We start from the raw sequence: 19,179 nt of genomic DNA on the forward strand, positions 1-19,179 counted from the left end.
CATCCCCTGTGGTAAGTGATGTGAATAACTCATTTAATATTATGTTTTTGAGAGTTACTCAACTTAAGGCAATAGTAAAGCCCTCAAATAGGCCTATTCTTTTATCTGTAAAATTCCAGTGCAAAATCCATTTGGGATACGACGGGTTTAATCTGGAAAGTGTTCAATTCAATTAAAATAACGCGTCCTTGCCGTGGTTATATCCTCAGTTTATAATGATAATCCTGTTGTATTAAAAACAAGCTGATTATTACATAAACGACGCAATCCCTTAAAACTAATTAAACATTATCTCAAAATTACTGGAGCAAATTCAAGTTCGCTTCTTTCTAGTCTGCTGCATCACGTACTGTCTGCCTCGTAGCCTGACCTCGTTCTGATTCTGAAGTCTCGCGAGAGTCGTATGAGAAGAGAAACTGCGATTCAGACCATCACCATTTTGGATCCACCGCCGCATATGGTAGCTAGAGTGCAGGCACGCTTGTTTTGAGCCAAAATGACTTCAGTTTCTCCATAGTCCTCTTATCAGTTTAATTTTCCCTCCCATCCAGTCTCCTAACGATGGCGTCCGGCAGTGCAGGTAGCAGGGTCTCCTGCGGGAGAGATTTGAGTTGTGTTCCCGAAGTGGCGGATACCCTCGCCGCGGTCGCCAAACTAGGGTAAGCAAGGGGAGCTTTCGGAGCAGTAACTAAGAAAACATATTTCAGAATTGAACCTATATGAAGTGAAGTGTGTTCAGTTGAAGTTCACTCGGCTAGGTCTCTGCACGTGATGCACATGAGCATTTGCTAGCTTAGCGGCTTCCAGATCTGCTTTGCACACATGAGTCTGCACATCATTTTTGCCAGTAGGGTATGGCTTTCTTTTGAAACCTTTATGGATATCTCTAGAATGAGTATTAAAAATTAAATAAGTTCGCCTTATTATTTAATAGATGTTTTTGAATGGACTTATTCAATCGTGTTGATGTGACGTTCGTTTTCCAGCGCAATTGTGGCAGAAGTATTATTGAATGCTGCTTCTGTTCATTTGTTATTTAAAGTGGAGGTGATTGTATATGGAGAAGTGTATGGAATGCCAAAGCTGACTTAATTATAAATAAATAAATATACGAAGAAATGTAAAAAAGCAAAAATACATAAATAAATACATAAATAAATATACAAAGAAATGTAAAAAAAAAGTACAAATAAATGAGTATTTATACTTTTATTTCCTTATTTATGTATAATTGTATTTTTTCACACATTTTTTTTAATTTATATACATTTATTTATTTCCACTTTTATTTATTTCCACATTTATTTATGTATATTTGTTTTTATGTCTACATTTATTTATTTTCACATTTATTTATTTCCACATTTATTGTGTCACTGTGGCCTCAAAGCTTCAGCACTGCCACTCTGAGCTCGATTGCTGATGTCTGAGGTAAAACACGCCCCCCTCATTAGCATACGGACAAATAAATGTGGAAATAAATAAATGTGGAAATAAATAAATGTAGACATAAAAACATATACATAAATAAATGTGGAAATAAATAAAAGTGGAAATAAATGTATATATAAAAAAAAGTGTGAAAAAAAAATAAAGATACATACATAAGGAAATAAAAGTATAAATACTCATTTATTTGTACTTTTTTACATTTCTTTGTCTATTTATTTATGTATTTATTTATGTATTTTTGCTTTTTTACATTTCTTCGTATATTTATTTATGTATTTATAATTAAGTCAAGTGCCACTTAAAAATAAAATGAAGAATCAATTTAATAATTCAAACATAAAAATGTATATAAATAAATCACTTTTAAATGGACAAATTAATAGACATTTTTAAAGTTGTTTATTTGATTCGTGTTTTTAAATGTATTTTAATAAAACAATAAATAAATAAATAAATAAATAAACATTTTAAATGTATGAATAAATAGACAAATTTAAAATAGTTTTTTAAACGTAGATTAATAAAACAATAAAAAGCACATTAATAAATCATTTAAAATGCACATGTTAAATCGCTTTTCTTTTCTTTTTTAAATCATTTGGCAAACCTTTCCATTCTCTATTTCCAAGATGCTTTTCTTTGTCGTTTTGCCAAATGCTTTTATTTATCCATTTGTCAATCGAGTTACAAAAAAAAAACATTGGACAGTACCCAGTATTTTTTTACTGTCTAAGGACAGTACACACGTGGGAGCAACCAATCAACTTTCGCCTCAATTTGAAGCGCTAAACTAAAATCAGAGCCCGTCTACGGAGAGCCTGCCCACTCCCTATTAAGCCCTGTTGTACCGAATTTCGGTTGTAGTACCACCAGAGTTCCACTGGGGGCGATCGCCATGAGTGCAAAATGAATGGGAGTCAATGGGGCTAGACAGCTAAATTTGTCTCTTTCACCCGATTGCAGTTGAGAAATCTCAGATCTGATTGTAGATTTTGCAAGTTCAACATGGGTTTTAGGTCGAAAGTTGAATGAACGAGTACTTATGTCCTTTCGATTTCTTACAGGTTGAGTTGTTGTTGCCCATAACACGCTAGCATTCTGCTAATGAACGCTGATTGGTCAGTGAAGGACTGATTACGACCAGAGATACCGCTTGATGGCATCGTGGCATCCGAAGCGGGACCAGAAACAAACAAAACAAAAACTCTTCTAGCACGTGTATTTACCTGTGTCAGCTGTGTTGTCGATGCCTCCAGAGAAAACAAAGTGCAGAGCGCGAAAGCACCAAAGTGACTGAACGATTGCCGTAAAGCAGTATCTCTGGTCGTACGATGTGTATGACGTCATTGACACTTTAAAAGACTTTTTAAAGCAAATAAGTGACTCAAAAAAATCTAACACCCAGCAATGTGTAATTTATTTGCATCTCCTTTCGAATACAGCATTCAAATTACTAGACAAAAAATGATATCCTGAGAAAAGTGGATTTTTATTGGTATAGCGCCATAGACCTCCATTCATTCTGCACTCGTCCTGTGAGCGCCCTCATATGGAATCAGAGAGGAACTGCAACCAGTTCAGAAGCCGGAAGTGTACTGAGAGTGAAACTTCTCGCCTTATTAGACATTCTCTGCTAAAATGTAACACGCACTGTCTGTCATTGGACAGTTAGAGAAACTATACGTCATTACAGCGGGAGTTTGAAGACGGGTTCGAGCGACGCAAAATGTGCGGTGAATCTGAACGTGTTTGGAGAGGGATTGTGGATTATTTGTTAGCTGTTAGCTGATTTCTGCGAAAGAAATTGTCCTCTCAATTATCATTTTGTATATAGAAGAGTTTAACAGTTGAGGGAAGACGTTGCAAATGCAGCGGATAATTGTGGTTGACGTTGTACAAAAAATGGAAGGATGGGTTATGTTTGATGAGGCACAGTGTGTCATTCAACGACTGAGTCCCTCGGACTGTTGTAGCCGTCACGCTATTGTACTTCCAAGCATTCTTGAACACCACCAGTCGTTGGATGTACCAGCAGAAGAGACGGCAAGATGTATCGGTGTGTCGCTAAGGACAGTCCGATGAAAACTTGCACATGATGGTTTAAGGTGTGTAAAAGATAATGTTGTGTCAGTGTTTCCAGAAAGAATAGCCTCCCATGCCTTGAACGGCCTGCACACGTTAACTACAGCGGTCAATCGCATGACTGACGTTATAGTATTATATAGAGCATGTAGAAACATTAGGCTGGATATTTACTACAGTTAAGTTGGTTACGTGAAGGGGGGAAACTCTCGAATGTATGCGAGTGCTTTAAAGGGCAGTGAAGTCGAATTTGTTAAAATATTATAATACAATTGTATTATGTAAAACTTTTGTGTGATACCTTACTATGATTAAAACATGCATTGTTTTTAGGAAACGTGACTTGAACACCTCCATTACGAATGAGGAGTTGGATAGAATATTGGCGGAAATACACCACAGATACCCCAATGCTGGCTACAAGATGATCTTGGGACACATAAGATCCAGGCAACTGCGTATGCAAAGTAGGAAATGTAGCAAAAATTAACATTTTAATCATCTAATGTCTCATCCAGGTTTGAAATTAACAGATTTAAGGACGTCTTAGGACGGCCCGACGCTACAGTGTACCAGCTCCCAACAGTGTGTGGAACATTGATGGGAATCATAAACTTATTTGGTTGGTGTTAATAAGCATTTCTTTGGTAAAGTTAAAGGTGCTCTAAGCGATGTCATGCGTTTTTTTTAAGCCGAAACATTTTTTGTCACATACAGCAAACCTCTCACCATCCGCTAGCTGCCTGTCCCCTGAACACACTGTAAAAAAACACAGTCTCTGCAGACACCCCAGGCTCCACAAACGGCAACAAAAACAAACTGGGCTAACCCGCACCACAAAACATAACAAACTGTTCCAGCCAATAACCAACAAAAAGGGTTTGGGGGGTTAGTGCGCGGATGAGGAGGAGGGAGGGTCGAGCTAGCCTTTAGAAATGCTTAACACCAACTGAATAAGTTTATGATTCCCATGATCAATGTTCCACACACTGTTGGGAGCTGGTACACTGTAGCGTCGGGCCGTCCTAAGACGTCCTTAAATCTGTTAATTTCAAACCTGGATGAGACATTAGATGATTAAAATGTTAATACTTGCTACATTTCCTACTTTGCATACACAGTTACCTGGATCTTATGTGTCCCAAGATCATCTTGTAGCCAGCATTGGGGTATCTGTGGTGTATTTCCGCCAATATTCTATCCAACTCCTCATTCGTAATGGAGGTGTTCGTCACGTTTCCTAAAAACAATGCATGTTTTAATCATAGTAAGGTATCACACAAAAGTTTTACATAATACAATTATCTTATAATATTTTAACAAATTCGACTTCACTGCCCTTTAAAGCACTCGCATACATTCGAGAGTTTCCCCCCTTCACGTAACCAACTTAACTGTAGTAAATATCCAGCCTAATGTTTCTACATGCTCTATATAATACTATAACGTCAGTCATGCGATTGACCGCTGAAGTAAACGCGTGCAGGCTGTTCAAGGCATGAGAGGCTATTCTTTCTGGAAACACTGACACAACATTATCTTTTACATACCTTAAACCATCATGTGCAAGTTTTCGTCGGACTGTCCTTAGCGACACACCGATACATCTTGCCGTCTCTTCTGCTGGTACATCCAATGACTGGTGGTGTTCAAGAATGCTTGGAAGTACAATAGCGTGACGGCTACAACAGTCCCAGGGACTCAGTCGTTGAATGACACACTTTGCCTCATCAAACATAACCCAAATTCTTCCATCTTTAGTTCTTACATTGTCAAAGTTCTCCTTTAACCCCGGCATCCTGGCCAAATTTGCTTGTTGACCTCTGTCCATCATGGCCTCCTAATCATCCCCGTATACACTGATTGGCTTGCTTCATCACTCTGTCTCCTCTCCACCAGTAAGCTGGTGTGTGGTGGGTGTTCTGGCGCATAATGACTGCCGTCACATCATCCATGGTGGTTGAGGAGATTCCCCCCTTCTAAGTAAACCGCTTTGAGTGCTGAGAAATGCGCTATATAAATGTAACTTATTATTATTAAACCACTTATTACATTTTTTTTTTTATCCATTTCTAATTTTAATATCTGGATTATTCCATAAGATGGCTTTGTGGGGGGAAAGGTGAATAGAGATGCATGCATTATTATTAAAAGGTCTGACCTCATCGACTGATGGGATTGTGAGTCTGATGGGGAGAGGTTGGAATGACTGATGATCATTTAACAGCTGAATAACACCAATGATTTATCCCTCTATTTATAAACTTTAATTTTTTGTGTGTGATGCCAAACAAGCTTTGTGTTTCTGAATTGAAAAATATATACTTTGATTCCTAAGCAAAGATCCATAAAGTCCAAAACAACATTTGAAGACCTCTCTCCCCATTGAAGACTTTTCCATTAACTTTAAACATAAAATACAGCCAATATCTGTTTTCTTTGTGTGCCTGTTTGTCTAAATACATGTCATTCTGTCCTATAGCTTTGATTTCCTGTGCATGCCGTTGTTCCACCCGCGGTTCCGTCGGGAGTTTGAACTGGACCCTGCTAAGTCACGACCCGGAGCCCAAACTCGTTCTGACCTGCTGTTATGTGGCAGAGGTGAGATATAAAGAAACTATTGCATGAGTGAATATTTACATGCATTTTTTTAGAAACTTTCTTAAAGTGGTCATGTCATAACTTAGAAATTTTCTTGATATATGAAAGATGGATATCCATGTACACATATATCAATTATGTGTATCATAGATATCAATCATTAAAAACATATTGTAACTTTCAGAACTCAAAAACATCAGCATTTTTTTTTAATGTCAGATAGAAGAAATCACTTACATGTGGCCGCCCACGTTTACACATCAATTATGACTAGTCTGTATTCCGAAACTTGCCCCGTGACAGTAAGATAATTTGGAGGAACTTGTATAGATATTAATTCTGACACCAGATTAATTAATGATAAGAGTAAAATGCGGTCAAGTGTCACTTGCCCAATCGGGCCAGTGTTGCATCACAAAAGTTGATCATTTGCATGTGTTTTTAAGCCTTGCCAATTTAGATATTCAAGTGCAAGAGGACACGAAAGAGAACTCAATTCTATAGTGAGAGTAGTTTTGTGTGCACGCACATCCGAAGCACGTGCCCAAAAAGCCACTTCTCAGACAGCGTCCGAATGCAAAATTAAGCTCTTTCACGTCGTCTTGCCGGTCTCGGCGAGTATCCTAGTAAAAGGAGTCTGTTATATCGTAAATGAATCTAAACAGTTGAGAAATAAAACGCATGTGTAACAGTATATTGGATCCATGCAGCTCTTAAAGTGACAGCAGCCCAATAAACCTTCTGCTGTCTTTGTTTAAAAAAAAAAGTCACTCGCTGCTCTTAACTGAATAACTTTTATAAGAATGAATCTATAAATAATGTATACAGTGAAGACTATTCTGTGCTATTTTACATTTGATTATTTTTCTCTACCTGAAAATTACTGTTAGACTTAACTGAAAACATGAAAAACTGTGTTTATTTTATTTGTATGTTTGTTCTATTGTATTTGTGCTATTGCTTGTAATTTGATTATTTGTCCTTATTTTATTACTGACAGTTTACTTGTCTTTAACAATATTTGTAATTTATATGAGTTAAGGCTTGTAGTTTTTAGTGTCACACAACCTTATAAGACTATGGGTCAAAAACAATGAAGACAATAACTAGGCCTTTTTAATTTATGTATTACTTTTTTGTGGTGGAGCCAGTGAACATTTTGTCAGGACAAGTACAAATTTTGGGCTTAGTGTTGTACCCTGGCGGTGAAGCCACATTTCACATTCAAAGAGAGACTTAAAAGTGATCTATTCAATTTTAAGGGTCAAAAAGAGGTTGGAAAGCAGTCATGAAACCTAAATCATGACTATTTTTGCCACAAAAACCTTAACTAGCTTTTAAGCGAACCTCAGGGGACAAAATAATAGGAATAAAGATTGTGTGATAAGACCCCTTTAATATCAGTTTCTCATTAAGTTCCTTTTTAAGAAATTAAAGCTTGAATAACTAACATGTTCTACATTTATCCATGATACTCTGTGTAATTACATTTACAGAGTTAATGCACGTAGACATTATGATTAAATCTTTGTAATAATAAGATTCTTAAGAATATAATAAGAATAACATTCTTTCTTCATTAGATTGGAACACACTTATCGTGGGAAAGCTGTCCTCCTGGATTGAGACCGACTCAGAGTTGACCACAGAGCGCAGGAATTCAGAAGCAGTATGTTCACACTGTCTTCTGTTTATTATTATTTTGTAATTATCTATATGTTTGTGGTCCTTATATATAATTTTTTTATTTAAACATTCCTCATCTAATCTCAATTCATTAGGCAGATATTAATTTGCTGTAACCTACTGTTGTCACAAATTACGTGTACAATATCTTGACCCGATTGGGCTCCTTCAAACAGACTGCAGTATTATTGTAGATGTAATCAAGAGTCGGATGCAAACGAGGACCATTTATTGGAGATCTGCCCAACAGAGAGGAAGCTAAGCAGATTTGTTGATTATTTTGATGTGATCTCTCCTTCTAATGTCTTTTGTGCCCTTGCTGCAGGCGGTGGTACAGGAGCTCAATTTCTGTGCTTATCTCGGGCTGCCAGCTTTCATGATCCCTCTAAGGGGTCCGCACTATGCCAACCTGGCTCGAATCCTGCTCAACCACATCCACACAGGACATCACTCTTGCATGGTAATGGCAGTCTGTAGCATAGAATGAAAACAAATATGCTCCGAAACACATTATTCTTTTATGTATACACTCTTGGCCTATGATTTACACACAATCTTCGTTCTGGCTGCTTCCCTTTTTTCACTGATGGAAATTTAATTAGTGGTGTGAATAGACCAATTATCATTTTTGCTTGCTGCCCATCTGTTATTTAAAATAATACTTTATGCATTATCCATAAAGGTCAAGGGATAAGATCCTTTTGCAATACTTAACGAGGCTGTCAGATTAACACATTCATGTGCTTAATTGTATAAAAAAAATTAATGTTAAGAACTTAAAGTGCCGTCTAAATCCAAATAATTGCTTTTATAAGTCAAAAATCGTCTGTTTGTAATTTGAAACACTATCTTTTAAGCGCAGTGCTCATGGACACTGAATAAACATTAAGATTTTATGTAATTGCCAGAAATTATTATCATGTGTAGACCAACAAAATTAAGGCTTTCGGTTTCAAATAAATGTTTATTATCTGTTTATTTGAACTTTCTATTCATAGAAGAATCCTGAAAAGTGTATCACTGTTTCCACAAAACTATAAAGCAGCACAACTGTTTTCAAAATTGATAATAAGAAATGTCAAATCAGCATATTAGAATGATTTTTGAAGGATCATATAGATTATAAATATTAATATATGTGATTTAATTACCATTTTTAATTAATTGACTGCATTAATTGTTTATGATTTGTAATGATAGTCTAAATGCCATTAATTCCACACTTAATGTACATTCAGGACAGACATTTTCCTGTCATGCTTACTTATTAGAAAGTAAGTTATTAGAAACATTTGTTCATTAGAAACAACCTCTGTTCCAATAAGGACACAGTATCAACTCAATTATAATGCTAAGCCTCTTGTGATGCATCAGTGTGCAAGCAGAAACAAATCCATTGGGTTTTTCTCAGTTGGTTGCTCTTTTATTGCTTGTAATGCTGCTTTCTTAGTTGATTAGGAATAAATTGGTTTGTTTTTAATTACATAGTTTTGGATACGAGTTCCACTGTTGTCTACTGAGGACACGCGTGAAGATCTCATTGAGAACGAGCCGTCTAAACCAATAGACGATGGCAGCAATGATGAGAAGACCTGGGGATGGTGAGACAGCTAAAACAAAGCCGTTTGTTCAATTAAAAGTATAGATATTAAATAAGTTATCTAATGAAACATCCCATCGAGGATGTGGCAGTCTCTCCTAGTCTATATTTGGGTCTGCTGTGTAATTAAATCACTCGGTTGCATGAAGTACAAAGCAATCTTCGGCCTCTTCATTTCATTTCCCGTTTCCTCTTCAGGTGGCACTCATTCAGAACACTCTGTGACTATAACAAGAGGATTTGCCTCGGTAAGAGCATAAAAGCTCAAATGTCCAGTGCTTATAATTGTCTATTAAAAATGAAGCTGTGAATGCAAACACTCAGTTTTTTTTTCTTCTTCTGTGTGAAGCAATTGAGATCGGAGAAGACCTGCCATCTGACACGGTGGTCGACAAGTGGCTTGGAGAGCCGATCAAAGCAGCCATTCTCCCCACCAGCATATTTTTAACCAATAAAAAAGGATTTCCGGTCCTTTCAAAAGCCCACCAGCGAGTTCTTTTCCGCCTCTTCAAGGTAAATGTTACCCATATTATGTCACATTCATTAGACTCAGTGCGGTTATCTAACTATCTAAGGTCTCCTCAGCTGGAGGCTCAGTTTATTTTCACAGGGGCGAATCGCCACAGTGAGAAAGACTTGCGCTCGTACCTGCAGTATCTAGAGTACCTCAACCAAAACCGTCCATCACCTAATGCCTACGAGCTCTTCGCCAAAGGCTATGAAGATTACCTACAGTCACCACTCCAGGTGTGTCTGCCAAAGCGTAAACCTTTTGCCTTGTGCGTTTTTTTTTAGCACAATATTGATTCTTTTGGTTTCGATTATACTAATGTGATGCCTAATTGTTTTGTCAGCCTTTAATGGACAATTTGGAATCACAGACGTATGAAGTTTTTGAAAAGGATCCGATCAAATATTCTCAGTACCAACAGGTGAGTTAAAAGGACTTGCTAATAGAAAGCATAATCTTATCAGTTGATCACCAGTTAGTCATTTTCATTAGAGCTGTTTGTTGCATCATTAGATCTTATATTCAATTATCAATAAAATGGGCCAAAAAAATCCCATGGACTTGCATTGAAGGAGGGAACTCAGCCATACATGATCATCACAATATAATAGTGTTGAGGAGGAATATTTTTATTTGGGGTTGTAAGGAAACACCCGAGCAACTACATAGAAATGTTAAAAACATTCAGAGCACCTTAGCAATTACATACACTACTGTTCACAAGTTTGGGGGCATTATTCTATTTTTAAGAAGCTAACTTTTATTCAGCAAGGACACAATAAAATCTTCAAAAGTGGCAGTTAAGACTTTTGCATTGTTACAAAAGAAATTCTATTGAAAAAAAAAAATCAAAGAATCCTGAAAAAAATGTATCTCAGTTTCCACAAAATGAACAACTGTTTTTAACACTGATAATAAGAAATGTTTCTTGAGCTCCAAATCATATTAGCATATTAGAATGATTTCTGAAGGATCATGTGACACTGAAGACTGGAGTAATGAAGCTGAAAATTCAGTTTTGCAATCACAGGAATAAATTACAATTTATAATATATTAAAATAGAAAAAGGTTATTTTAAATTGTAATAACGTTTGATCAAATAAATGCAGTTTTGGTGAGCAAGATCTTTTCTTTCAGAAACAAAATCTTGACCTTAATGACCTTAAACTTGTGAACTGTTGTGAACCAGCACCCTTTGTTGTAGCGATGGAAAGGCACCACTTGAGAAAACAAATATGTAGCGTGAACTGTTGTTACTACCACTGTTGTTAATTGTGGTGAATTATCTTTTCCGACAGGCTGTATATAGATGTCTGCTAGACAGAGTTCCTGAAGAGCAGATGGAAACCAATGTGCAGTAAGTGACTTCACACAGTACCAGGTGTCCCCTTTGTCAGTTCTTAATTAACTAAAATTGCTGAGAATATGATGTTTGCTTGGCAGACTATGTCAACGCTGAGTTTTCTTTTCAGGATTTTGATGGTACTAGGTGCAGGTCGTGGTCCACTGGTAAACGCCTCACTTCGTGCTGCAAACCAGGCTAAGAGGAAGTTGCGTGTATATGCTGTTGAGAAGAACCCTAATGCTGTAGTCACGTAAGTAACTTAACACTGAAGTGAGACACTTCTTCCTTTCTCCCTTTCCTTTACCAATAAAATACTAGAATAAAAAAATAAAAAAAATGTTTTTGAAAGAAATCTCACCCATGCTGTATTTATTTGATCAAAAATACAATAAAAACAGAAATATTGTGAAGTATGATTACAATTTAAAAGAGCTGCTTTCTATTTTAACATAATTTCAAAATTATTATTTTCCTGTGAAGCTACATTTTCAGCTGCCATTACTCCAGTCTTCAGTGTCACATGAGCTCAAATTAAATGTATTTTTTTTAAAACTATTTACTTTCAGATTACTTCTATTTCTTGAACCTTTTTAGAATAAGCAAATGTGATGTTTGCTTTAAAGGTGACGTGTGTGTTTTTTTTTTTTTTTTTTTTTTTGTGCAAAATTAAAAATTGTAGAAGTTGCACAGAAATTAGACACTTCAACTTCAACCCAGTATGCAGTCAAAGATAAAAATAACGGGATTTCAAATGCAATAATGTCCATGGAAATCAGCAGAGCTTTGTTCTCCCCTTCACTTTCTCAGGCTGGAGAACTGGAAATTTGAGGAGTGGGGTGATCAAGTGACTGTTGTGTCATGTGACATGAGGGAATGGACGGCTCCAGAGAAAGCAGATATCATTGTGAGCGAGCTTTTAGGGTCATTCGGAGACAATGAGCTTTCACCCGAGTGCCTTGATGGAGCGCAGCACTTCCTCAAAGGTTTGGGATGATATAAATTTTGTCTTTGTTTTAATTCGCCCTATTTTACATCTCTTGATCAGCTTTTTTTTTTTTTTTCTAGATGGTGGCGTAAGCATTCCCTGCTCCTACACGTCTTTCCTGGCTCCGTTGTCCTCATCTAAACTATATAATGAAGTCAGAGGCTGTCGGGAACGGGACAAAGACCCAGAGTGTCATTTTGAGACACCGTATGTTGTCAGACTACACAACTTCCACCAACTTGCAGACCCCAAGCCATGCTTCACCTTCGTACACCCTACCACAGGTATGAGGTCATGCAGAGACAGACACATAGATGCCAAGAAGACCAACCTCTAGTTTCTTTTTTTAACACTTTCTACTGAGCCTTTAACTCTTGGTTTATACCCTGCACAGATATGAATAATAACCGGTATCAATGTCTACGATTCTCCGTGGGATGTAATTCAGTGCTTCACGGCTTTGCTGGATACTTCGAGGCCACACTCTACAAAGATGTCACACTCAGTAAGTCTCATGTAGTAGCAGTGTTTGTGGCGCACACCGGGTCAGTTTAAAGGCCCATTTCACAATGTAAGGCTTGCATTGTTCATTCACACTTGCTGCATGACCAGACTATATTTAAACAAAAGTTAACTTCTGGGTTACCACATTGAGTATTTTAATGGCCACAAATTGGCATGGTTATTGGGAGAGGGTAATTTAAGAATCATTGCCTTATTAACTTGATCGCCATTAAAATCTAATTTACATGAGGGCGGATCACATTTACATCCAAATGGTTATTAATCTACACAGAATGCATCAAATTGTAGCTATAAAGTGTTTAAATTGTCTGTATCAAATCAGATTTACTGAACAAAAGTGTTGTTAGTGTGGTACTTTCAACAGCTTAATATCTCTTTCTTCATCTTTGCAGGTATAAAACCTGAAACACACTCTCCTGGGATGTTCTCCTGGTTCCCCATCCTGTTCCCATTGAAAGTAAGTGCAAGACAGTAGGCCTTTTTTTTTTTTTTTTTACACTGTTGTTTTTTTTTACAAAATGAAATGCAAGCATACATTACTGTTCAAAACTTTGGGTTCAGTAAGATTTTTATAGAAAGAAATTAATACTTTTATTCAGCAAGGAAGCATTAAAATGATCTAAACTGACAGTAAAGACATTTACAATGTTAATGCTATGCAATGTTAATACAGTGTTATGCAATTTTAATGCTTTTGAACTTTCTATTCATCAAAGCATGCCTATTCATCATTTCCATTCGTCGCTATGCGTTTTGGGATGCTTTCTCTTAAAAGTATGCATGCCATGCTACCTTAATTTTTCATTTAAATTTTTCACATAGCTTCATCTTAGCAGTCAGTTTATCTTTTCTAATTGACTTTTATCTAAGGGGCTGTTTACACCTGGCCACTTCATGTGTTTTCTGTGATCGGATAGCTATCCGATCGTGAAAAGACCAGGTGTTAAAAGCCCTCCGAAACGCATTCGAGACGGATTTGAATCCGATCGCTCAAACCACTTCAGGAGGTGGTCTGGGCCACATTCCAGATGAACTGTAAACTGGAGTGTAAATGCATCTGGTTGTTGAAACCATATATCGTTAGCCTCATAGCATAATTGCCTAAGTCATTTTTTGGCCAAATTGTGATATCTGCCTAACTTTACTGTCAAACCACTGCTGCATCATCCTGCCTTTCTGCCTATGTTCTTAGCCAATCACAACACTTATTAGAATCCAAAAACACTATCTGCCTTAGTCATCTCTTTGACTTAGGCAGTTTTGATACAAACAAAATGGCAGAAAACATGGGAAGACAGATGTCCAGAAGTGATGTTAGCTCTTCTGTTTGATTCGTTTTCATCTGGTAAGAGTTCATATTTCTTCAATTGTCTAGATACTAAATGTAATTTCAGTTAATGAAAGGGATTATAAACTGTATTTCAACTTGAAATCACATTTTTTGCAAGAAGATATGATGAAGTAGCTAGCCAACACTAGCAAAATATTACCTCATTTCTGGTCAGAACAAATCTTTACACTTAAGAAACGTCACCATAAAAAGACATTTAGGCAATTTTAGGCAAGTGAAGTAATTAAGCATTTACTTTTTATTTTAAGTGCAAATAGATTTTTTTTAGAAATTAGACATTTTGACTAGACATAAGTATTTGGTAAGATTTAGATTTTTTTGCAGTGAACCTATGAATGTAACATGATTTACTGTGTTAAAATACTCAACAGCATTTTCTGCTTTATTGTCAGGAAATAAAGATGATACCCTTGTAGTGGAGTTAGAGGATTTAGATAAGAGTAGACCTAAGAAAGAAGGTCATGACGTGGACATGGGGCAACAGATAGAAGAGGAAACAGCCAGTAAAGCCTCCAGAGCTGAATCAGATCCTGATTTAGTGAAATCGATGACACTGTCTTGTCTAGACACAGAGGCGCGGCCGGTAGTGCGAGGCGCAGAGGCGACAGGGCGAGGACTCCGGGTACGTCCTCCGGATTCTGGCGAGACTGACAGGTCCTCTTCCTCCTACGTCGGCGAAGGGGCATTGTAGGAAGCGGTGACTTGACTGGCTCTGGATCAGCCGCGCAGGCGTCTGGCTCTGGATCAGCCGCGCAGGCGTCAGGCTCTGGATCAGCCGCGCAGGCGTCAGGCTCTGGATCAGCCGCGCAGGCGTCTGGCTCTGGATCAGCCGCGCAGGCGTCTGGCTCTGGATCAGCCGCGCAGGCGACTGGCTCTGGATCAGCCGCGCAGGCGTCTGGCCTGGCTCTGGATCAGCCGTGCAGGCGTCTGGCTCTGGATCAGCCGCGCAGGCGTCAGGCTCTGGATCAGCCGCGCAGGCGTCTGGCCTGGCTCTGGATCAGCCGCGCAGGCGTCTGGCTCTGGATCAGCCACGCAGGCGCCTGGCTCTGGATCAGCCGCGCAGGCGTCTGGCTCTGGATCAGCCGCGCAGGCGTCTGGCTCTGGATCAGCCGCGCAGGCGTCTGGCTCTGGATCAGCCGCGCAGGCGTCTGGCTCTGGATCAGCCGCGCAGGCGTCTGGCTCTGGATCAGCCGCGCAGGCGTCTGGCTCTGGATCAGCCGCGCAGGCGTCTGGCCTGGCTCTGGATCAGCCGCGCAGGCGTCAGGCTCTGGATCAGCCGCGCAGGCGACTGGCTCTGGATCAGCCGCGCAGGCGTCAGGCTCTGGATCAGCCGCGCAGGCGTCAGGCTCTGGATCAGCCGCGCAGGCGTCAGGCTCTGGATCAGCCGCGCAGGCGTCAGGCTCTGGATCAGCCGCGCAGGCGTCAGGCTCTGGATCAGCCGCGCAGGCGACTGGCTCTGGATCAGTTGGGCCGATGAGAGGAGGGATAGTAGACGAGGAATTTTTCCACATTCTCCTCCAAAGACAACTTCCCTTACTCTGTTTAGTTTTTTAGGTTGGGGCGTTTTTTAGTTAACAAAGACTCAAAGAAAACACATGGCTAAAATACACTGGGGAAACAGATCTAGCAGATAAGACACAGCTGGGGCAAAATTAACGAGCTAATAAATGGGGTGATTAACAGGGCACAGGTGAGACATATTACCTAATGGAACAGACAAGGGAAAACTAAATCAGAACTAAACTCAAACAGAGACGTGACAGCACCTGAGTGGAACTTCGATTAAGGGTGGAAAAGGAAAACAGTGGTTAAGGTTATACATTAAGAAACAACTTGGTTAAGGTTGGCAATTTACACATCTTGGTTATATTTAGGAAAGTAAAACAACTTTTGTTATGTTATGTTTGTATTTATATGTAAGAGAAAAATGCCTAAGTCATGGCATTTTCTGCCTAAGTCACTTTTATTTGTTAGGCAATTGATGATGGGTCTTTTTCTTTTTGCATACTTGTTCACACATCTGGTTGAATGTACTGTTATAATATCAATAAAAAAATAACAATGTGATTTCTAAAAATTTAGTTTTTTCTTGTTTTCCAAAAACATTGAAATATGACTTAGGCAATTATGCTATGAGGCTAACGATATGTAAATTTTACTTCTCCCAAAAATGCTAAACAATAAACGTGTGAGAGCGTGTTATAGGCTATATGTCGTGTTATAGCCAGATTGCTACTGCAACACGCATCGCGGCAGATGAGCATCTATTCATCAAGCCAACGTGCAAGCTATCGCAAATCAAAGTGAAAGTAAGTCGCAGACGCTTAACACACAATCATCTTCATTAAAAGTAAAGAACCGAAATGATCTTACACGGCTGTTGCCGTTCTCTCTTATTGCGGTCTTTGATTTTGAAATTTTAGCTGATGATCAATCAAATGCAGCTCATATCTGTTGCTTTCGGTGACGTGCACTCCAGTAAATCTGCATATAACGTGGGAATTTAGCAAAAACACGTTTATGTGACCAGGTGTAAATGGAATCGTTTTGATAAATCAGATAGCTATCCGATCTGAGAAAACGCATGAAGTGGCCAGGTGTAAACAGCCCCTATCGGTACAGTTACACTGATACTGTATTATTAATGCTGCTGTGTTTCATCTCAGTCCTCCATTGCTATCTAAACCATCACACAATGTATGCATTTTCTTGTAATACCATTTGGTAAGAGTGCGTCATGGACATAAATACAGTTAGAACTTTCGGTTTGGAGCCTGTAAAGCACTGTCAAAGCGTGGCAGTTTATCAACTCCACAGTTAATGCGCTAAAGCGTACAGTCACGTTGGGAGTGTAATCCTAACACCTATTTCTTTCCCCCTCTCTCCCCGTGCAGCAGCCGATCCCGCTGTCCTGCGGTGATAATGTGAGCGTGAGGTTCTGGAGGTGTAACAATGGAAAGAAGGTCTGGTATGAATGGGCTGTGACCGAGCCTACATGCTCCGCCATTCACAACCCCGCCGGGCGCTCTTACACCATCGGCCTGTAGCAAGACTCCCACACTGACATCTACTCGCACATGGGGTTACACTGACTTATTGTTCGTTTTTTTTGTTTATCAACTTTTTGATTTTCAGTCAAGTGGCAGGTTTAAATATCTTGTTTCAAGGGCCCAACTACACTCACGGAGATCGTACATGACAGCGATGTATCTTTGGTCGTTTCTGTAATGTTTATAATGATGGAAATTAAAACTGCACTTACGAGGTATCCTTTAAAGCAAAGTGCGATTGTCATGGTGCTCTTTCTTAGTTCAAACACCAGAATTTAAGAGTATTTGGCACTTATTAACAAAAACATCTGTTAGTTTTTGAAGACTTATTATTTTCTAGAGCTGATTATGTGAGTCATATTTCCCTATTGCCCACCAATGCCCCATGGTTAGAACAATCATAGTATGATGTCCCCAGTCAGGCCATGTTAGGAAACCTATTCCATACTTTTATACTGTTGTTTGTTTTTTTTCCTGATAACATCTTACAACATGAATAATAATAAATAAAAATTATACAAAATGATGTGATGATCTTTCTCTTTGTTATGATTGTCCCGCCTCAAACTCAAGCCATTGGTTGAGCCCAAGTTCTTTTTGTATGCTTTTGTAGAGTTAGGGTTACAAACTCTTTCTCCACCCCCCTACACTTCTATATTTTTGAGTATTTATTTTCCCCACCAAAAAAAAGTGAGAAAATAAAGTTAGATGAATTTGCTTATCAATTTTTAATTGTTAATCATTTAAAATCAAAATAATTTAATCATAATTTATATACTTATGATAAAAAGATTGACTTTTTGTCATAATTATTTCATGCTCCATATGCATACAATTTTTTAATTCTTACATTTAGTTTTTTTTTTTTGTTTTTTTTATTTAAAGTCATAAGAATCTTAAACGGTATAAGAAAAGTCTTTTTCAAGGGGTCTTAAATATGAGGACAGAAAAAGCAGGAATTGTGACAGGAAAGGCATCCAGCGTAAAACCTGTGCCAAATCCAAATGTGGACACAGCATGAACGGGAATGCACCAGAGAAGGTGGTCTTTAAAAAGGTTATAAAAGGCTTTACATTTGATGTAAAGCTAAAAAATCTGCAGATACGCTGGATAATCGTGTAGTGAAAATCTGAGATCGTGAAGCCAATGTTGTTGTGTTGTGCTGGTCGGGATGCTCAAACAGAACCAACATTTTTACGTGAACATTTTACTGCTGAATAAAGAACAACATTTATGTAAACATCAAATTGTCATAAGCAAAGAAGTCACTGTAGCTGTTGAAATGTATTTAAGAGAGGGTATTATTTTAGCTAAACAATCATAGACAAGGGAAACCATCAGCTCTGGTTTGGTTTTGTTTGCTCATGAACTCTCATTAGGGCACAGATTGTGAACGACAGAGATTTCTGCCAAGACATCTGAACCTATTTGCTAGCATCACAGGGAGTATTCACAAATGGCTGTTCAATCACTATTGATTGTGACCATCACTTCTTGGTGAGCAACTTTGAAAGACACTTCAGGAGACATTCTCTATATCTAGTTTAATTATGAATCCATTTTGATTCTTTTACCTTTTTTTCAGCTAATCAGAAACACTCATTTCTTTGGAATTTAATTTTACAAGCCATTGCATCATTGTTCAGGTTATCGTAAATGATTCTTGGCTGCTTCTTCGGCTACTTAAACATCTTTGGGAGTTTTTTTCCCACCACTGATGCCTTTGGCTAACTAACTGGGTGGTTTGTAAGACATTTTCACTTGTAAATCGGCTTTGGAAGAGTGCGTTGTGAAAAGCACTATACAAATATATTAAAATGTAACTATGGGAAAAGATATTGGTTTGCATGGCTGACTGAGAAGCTTTGTTCTCTGGCCAGAGAGCTCATTTTGTCACACGGCCCTTAGCAAACATAATTCTGGCACTATATAGTGCTGAAAAAATTGTGCCCTCAATATTTCTGGTGGTTGCTGCTCTGTTTTGTGTCTG

The 19,179-nt window shown here is 38.3% G+C and overlaps 1 protein-coding gene across 1 annotated transcript; it reads left to right on the top strand.

Annotated features, from left to right (window-relative positions):
* The first annotated feature begins 301 nt into the window (after positions 1-301).
* Positions 302-17,715, top strand: prmt5 (protein arginine methyltransferase 5). The gene is made up of 17 exons (XM_084410998.1): positions 302-460; positions 552-659; positions 6,017-6,135; positions 7,719-7,804; positions 8,147-8,281; positions 9,310-9,422; positions 9,620-9,669; positions 9,771-9,934; positions 10,007-10,168; positions 10,276-10,353; positions 11,232-11,290; positions 11,406-11,528; positions 12,086-12,261; positions 12,344-12,547; positions 12,658-12,768; positions 13,181-13,245; positions 17,034-17,715. The coding sequence occupies exons 2-17, from the start codon at positions 562-564 to the stop codon at positions 17,184-17,186; spliced, it is 1,896 nt and encodes a 631-aa protein (XP_084267124.1). The 5' UTR covers positions 302-460; positions 552-561; the 3' UTR covers positions 17,187-17,715.
* The last annotated feature ends 1,464 nt before the right edge of the window (positions 17,716-19,179 follow it).

This window comes from Rutilus rutilus, assembly GCF_951802725.1.
Source record: "Rutilus rutilus genome assembly, chromosome: 6".
NCBI classification, from domain to species: domain Eukaryota; kingdom Metazoa; phylum Chordata; class Actinopteri; order Cypriniformes; family Leuciscidae; genus Rutilus; species Rutilus rutilus.

Coding starts and splice junctions, on each gene's coding strand:
- prmt5 (XM_084410998.1), top strand. CDS start 562: ATGGCGTCCGGCAGTGCAGGTAGCAGGGTCTCCTGCGGGAGAGATTTG. Junction 10,169..10,275: donor ACCTACAGTCACCACTCCAG/GTGTGTCTGCCA, acceptor TTGTTTTGTCAG/CCTTTAATGGACAATTTGGA. Junction 12,548..12,657: donor CTTCGTACACCCTACCACAG/GTATGAGGTCAT, acceptor TACCCTGCACAG/ATATGAATAATAACCGGTAT.